This window comes from Triticum dicoccoides, chromosome 4A, assembly GCF_002162155.2.
Source record: "Triticum dicoccoides isolate Atlit2015 ecotype Zavitan chromosome 4A, WEW_v2.0, whole genome shotgun sequence".
Taxonomy (NCBI): Eukaryota; Viridiplantae; Streptophyta; class Magnoliopsida; order Poales; family Poaceae; genus Triticum; species Triticum dicoccoides.
The window spans coordinates 40,643,706-40,647,911 of record NC_041386.1 but is presented as its reverse complement, the minus strand read 5'-3'; the positions used below and the strand labels follow the sequence as shown (position 1 = coordinate 40,647,911).

At 52.9% G+C, this 4,206-nt stretch overlaps 1 protein-coding gene across 1 annotated transcript; it reads left to right on the top strand.

Moving 5' to 3' along the window:
* Positions 1-2,678: 2,678 nt before the first annotated feature.
* On the top strand, positions 2,679-3,445 carry LOC119284852. The gene is made up of 2 exons (XM_037564018.1): positions 2,679-2,894; positions 2,993-3,445. Exons 1-2 carry the CDS (start codon positions 2,810-2,812, stop codon positions 3,166-3,168), a joined length of 261 nt encoding a protein of 86 aa, XP_037419915.1. The 5' UTR covers positions 2,679-2,809; the 3' UTR covers positions 3,169-3,445.
* The last annotated feature ends 761 nt before the right edge of the window (positions 3,446-4,206 follow it).

Genomic DNA, 4,206 nt, shown 5'->3' with positions numbered 1-4,206 from the left:
AGGTGCGCAGCGAGGCCAGACGGCCATGGGCACGGCCAGGTGCGCGGCCACGGTGCGCATGGCGAGGGGCGGCCACGAGCGCCGCGGGCGCGCGCGTGCGGGTGCGGCTCGGAGCACGAGCTCCGGCGCGCGGCCACGGAGTAGAGGGGAAGCAGCGGGCGCTGACAATGGTGACGGGGAGCTGCACGAGGTGGTCGTGGACGCGGCGAAGTGCGGGCGAGAGGGTCACCGGAGTGCACGCGAGGTGTTCGAGGAAATGCCAGAGAGAGGAGGAGGAGGAGGAAGAAGAAGATTGATGCTGACAGGTGGGCCCATCCTGTCAGAAATGCGTTTAGAAGAGGCGAATCGAGCACTTTCGCGACTTGGTAGTTTTTAGTCACAGATTAGCGAGAAAGTGGTAGTTTTCGGGACAAAATCGTAAAGTGGTAGTTTTTCGTCACGGTTCCGTGAATTGTGGTAGTTTTTGGTTAAATACTCCACTGCCGCGGATGTTGACGTTTTAGGCCGCGCAAACGGGAGTGGAGGTTGATGTAAAGATGGCAACATCAGTATCGAGAAGGATGGAGGTGAATGTGGCGTTGAAGGCGGCCAGTGCTGGAGGGTTCTCCCACTTGCATTCGTATCCACATCTTGATCTACAACTAGAAAGGAGCTCTTTTTGCTTGGATCCATCCGGGACAAACTGACTTGGGCTTCAAATTATGTCCCCGGATTCAGGAACCTGCTAACCTTCGCCCTAAAATATTCGAGACTATTATGTGGATTATGAGAATTTAGAATGAGAGAATGCATTTTCTCCCTGAATTCAATAGGAAAAAAGAATCTAGGTGAACGAGGGGGCAGTGCTCTGTATGATCTGAAGATCTCCCATGATCAAGCTAAACGAACTAGAAAGACTGAGGACAGGGGAAAAGGAATAAGCTATAGGATGCTAGAATCTAATCTAAGAAAAGGGGGATAGGTTGGAGGCAGGGAGAGAGACGATTGTCGTCGAAACTACTGAAACAAAACAGAGAAACGAAGGATTCGGATGAAACTGAGAAAAATAGCAGAAGATGGTGGATATGGACGAGGGGACAGAGATGATGCACAACAGGGGAGGCAGCGGATGATGGACTACAAATGTGAATACCAAGATTGGGGAAAAACACCGATGCCCAACAAAGATTGGGGGCAAAAACAAAGTAGCGGAAGCAAGTCGAGACCATCCTAGAAGATTAGAAAGAAGGAGAGATGAGTTGAAGGGGTAAAACGGGGGAATGGGTAGATCAGGGAGAGGGTCGACTTGGCAAGGGCGATTTAGAGGGAGAAGAGACCAACATGATGCCGATCGCCGCAAGTCGCCACTTGGGCACTCTAGGCCTGTAGCACGCCGCCTAACTCTTGCGCCATGCATGTCGAGTTACCACTTCTACCATCCACCGATGTTGCAAAGTTTGTGGAGACGTGGCATAACATGCCATAGGTAGAGCTACCGAGTAGGAACCAGACTTGCTCTAGCTCCAAGAGAAGATATCTTCCTGGCGGGTATTAACTCTGACCACTGACATCTCGTCCCAGAGATTATTGTAGTGGATCAGAACACACGTGCTTAGAGCGCCACCAATATCCATGGCCCAGCTATTATTGGGAAGCCCATCGGCCACAAGCTTTGTGTTGATCTTTTCTAGGCACCACTTTGATCCAACCAAGCGGGATGATTTCACATACCGTATGTTCCGCTCCATCCACCTTTTCGAAAGAGGGTTTCGCGCCCATTGTGAATTTAAACCGTAACCAAAATGTGTAAGTTAGTATTGGCTTTATGGTCCGGATAAGCTCACGACCATGCCCCAGTTTTGTGGTGACCCCGTCAATCTAAATTGCTGTGTCAGCTCAACAACCTAGAGATGCTCATAAAAATCGAATGTATGTGCATGTCTACATTCATAGAAGTGAGTATGTGTTTGTAAGTGAGCCTATGTGACATTGCGCACCACCCCGAAGCGCCAATACAGTCAGACATTTGGTTACCAGAAAGTTATCTAACATTTGCAGTGGAAAGACCTAGATTCATCCAACGGAGATCCACGGGAGCTTTAAAATAACCATCGCAGCTCATCTTCAGCCATCAACGGTGTCACGGTGACCCCATTCCTCTACCTCGAGCTCTGCCGCTGCGCCACGGATGCCGAGTGACGAGGCGGTGCATCGTCATCGCTCGACGATGAATAGTACGAAATATCTGAAAAACCAATCATCAACGAATAAAAATCAGTGTTGATGAATAAGAAAATATCTGGAAAACCCGTCAGCACCAAATAAAAAATCTCGCCGTTGCGAGTTACTAGTAGCAGCAGCTGACAAGGACCCAATTGCTGAGCTGAGCTCGCGCGGGCGACCTAATTCCATCCACTGACACGCCCCGTACGTAACCACCGCTCAACCGCCCGCCACATACCCGCACTCCCACGGGCCCCGCTTTATCAGGACCCCGCGCCTACGTGTGGGTGGGTGTGGCACGCCGCCTACGGCATTCCGGCACGTCCCGGCCGCCCCCCGTTAACAAACCCCCGCCACCCGCGTCCGCTACCCCGTCGCTTGCACCGCGGGCCCGCCATAGACCACCGCGCGCGTCAGTGCCCTGGAAAATCGAAGCATCGGTGCGTGCCCCCGCGTGTACAAATACGAGCGCCCAGAAGACGACCGGAGGCCCCGGTGTCATAACCCGGGAGTGCCAAGAGGACTGGGTAGAAGGGAAGGGGAGCCTCCGAGGGTCTGGTCTTGTTGCCTACGGCGGTGCAAATCTGACGACCGCCCGCCGCCGGCGATGGGCTGCTGGTGGGAGCGCCTCGTGCTGCCGGTGCGCAGGGCGTGGCTCGGCGTCGCCTCCCGCTTCGGCGTGCGCCAGTCCGGTAAGGCCGCGCGCCGCTAGCTCGCCGTTTCCCGACGTGCTGCAGAGGCTTCCTAGGCTGACTCCGGCGTTGCTTTTTGGTTGCTTGTTGATTTGCAGGGCTGTGGAGGCTCCGGCAGGAGGTGAGCACGTGCGAGTACGAGGACGTGCGCGTGATGTGGGAGATGCTGAGCCGCACCGCGACGGCGCCGCCGCCGCCGGCGGCCAGGCGCCACAGCAGGTTCCGGCAGCCGAGGCCGTGGGCCGACAGGCTCCGCCTCTGCCGGGACATCTAGACCAGGACCGTCGACCGGGGGCCGCCGCGCGCTTGCTTGCTTGCGGCTTACTGCTTGGTCTTGGTGGCCTGGTTAATTAGCTTCTTGATCTGTATTGACCTCCCTTCCCTTCCATGGGTTCTCGATCTTTTTCCTCTGCTACCGCCGCTGTATGTATGCACGCTGCTTGGGGCTCTGAGGTGTACTCCATTCCTCCCCGTGTATCCGGTCGATCCGCTTGTAGATGGGTGATACCTCTGGGGTATGTGAATGAACAGAGCTGTTCCGTTCGAATACATCTTACACGACTCCTTTCTTCTTTGCCTGCAAACTTTGATCTACCACAAATATTTATGTTCTGCAGTCTGTTTGTTCATGCTTCAGATAGACAAACCAGCCTGTTTGTTCAGGCTTCAGATAGGCAAAACCTAGTATCAGCAGGGTGGTGCCCTCGAGTTCAGAGAACTCGTCAGGTTTGATGCTCCACCGGACTGGAATATCCTAGACCCAGTTGTTGGTTGGAAAGTTATTTCTGCCGACCTGCCAATTAATTAGCAGCACCAAGATTTGACGTCCCAGTCCTGACCCGTCCGTCTCAATACGAGCTCGATCCGCCGTGCTGTGGTTTTCATTGCCCATCATCAACGCCTCCGGTGATCCGATCACCACACCACACACGGACACTGTACCGGACGCAAAACAACCGATAATAATTGCCTCCAACCAATATCTACCTTGACAATCTCCCGTGAACCGCACTTCAACTAACCTAAGATGGCCACTAGGACTGTCGACCAAGCAATGTGAGTTAGAGGGTGCTTGGATACAAGGGACTATTTTTAGTCTGACTAAAAATAGTCTCTTTTAGAGGCTAAAGTTCCAAGCACCCCTGACTAAAGAGAGGCTAGGACTAGTCTTGAGGCTAAAATCTTTTAGTCATGGAAAACCTACTAAAATATGTATTAGCTTTCTCTCTCCTCATTTAATTCCTCTCCTTAGTTCTGGATTGGAGGGTTTGGAGGATAATAAATGCTCAATAACTAGATTTTAGTCTCTTTA

Bases quoted from the DNA above. Each gene is read 5' to 3' on its own strand.
- LOC119284852 (XM_037564018.1), top strand. From the start codon at position 2,810: ATGGGCTGCTGGTGGGAGCGCCTCGTGCTGCCGGTGCGCAGGGCGTGG. The intron at 2,895-2,992 runs GTAAGGCCGCGC...GTTGATTTGCAG, and splicing joins CTTCGGCGTGCGCCAGTCCG to GGCTGTGGAGGCTCCGGCAG.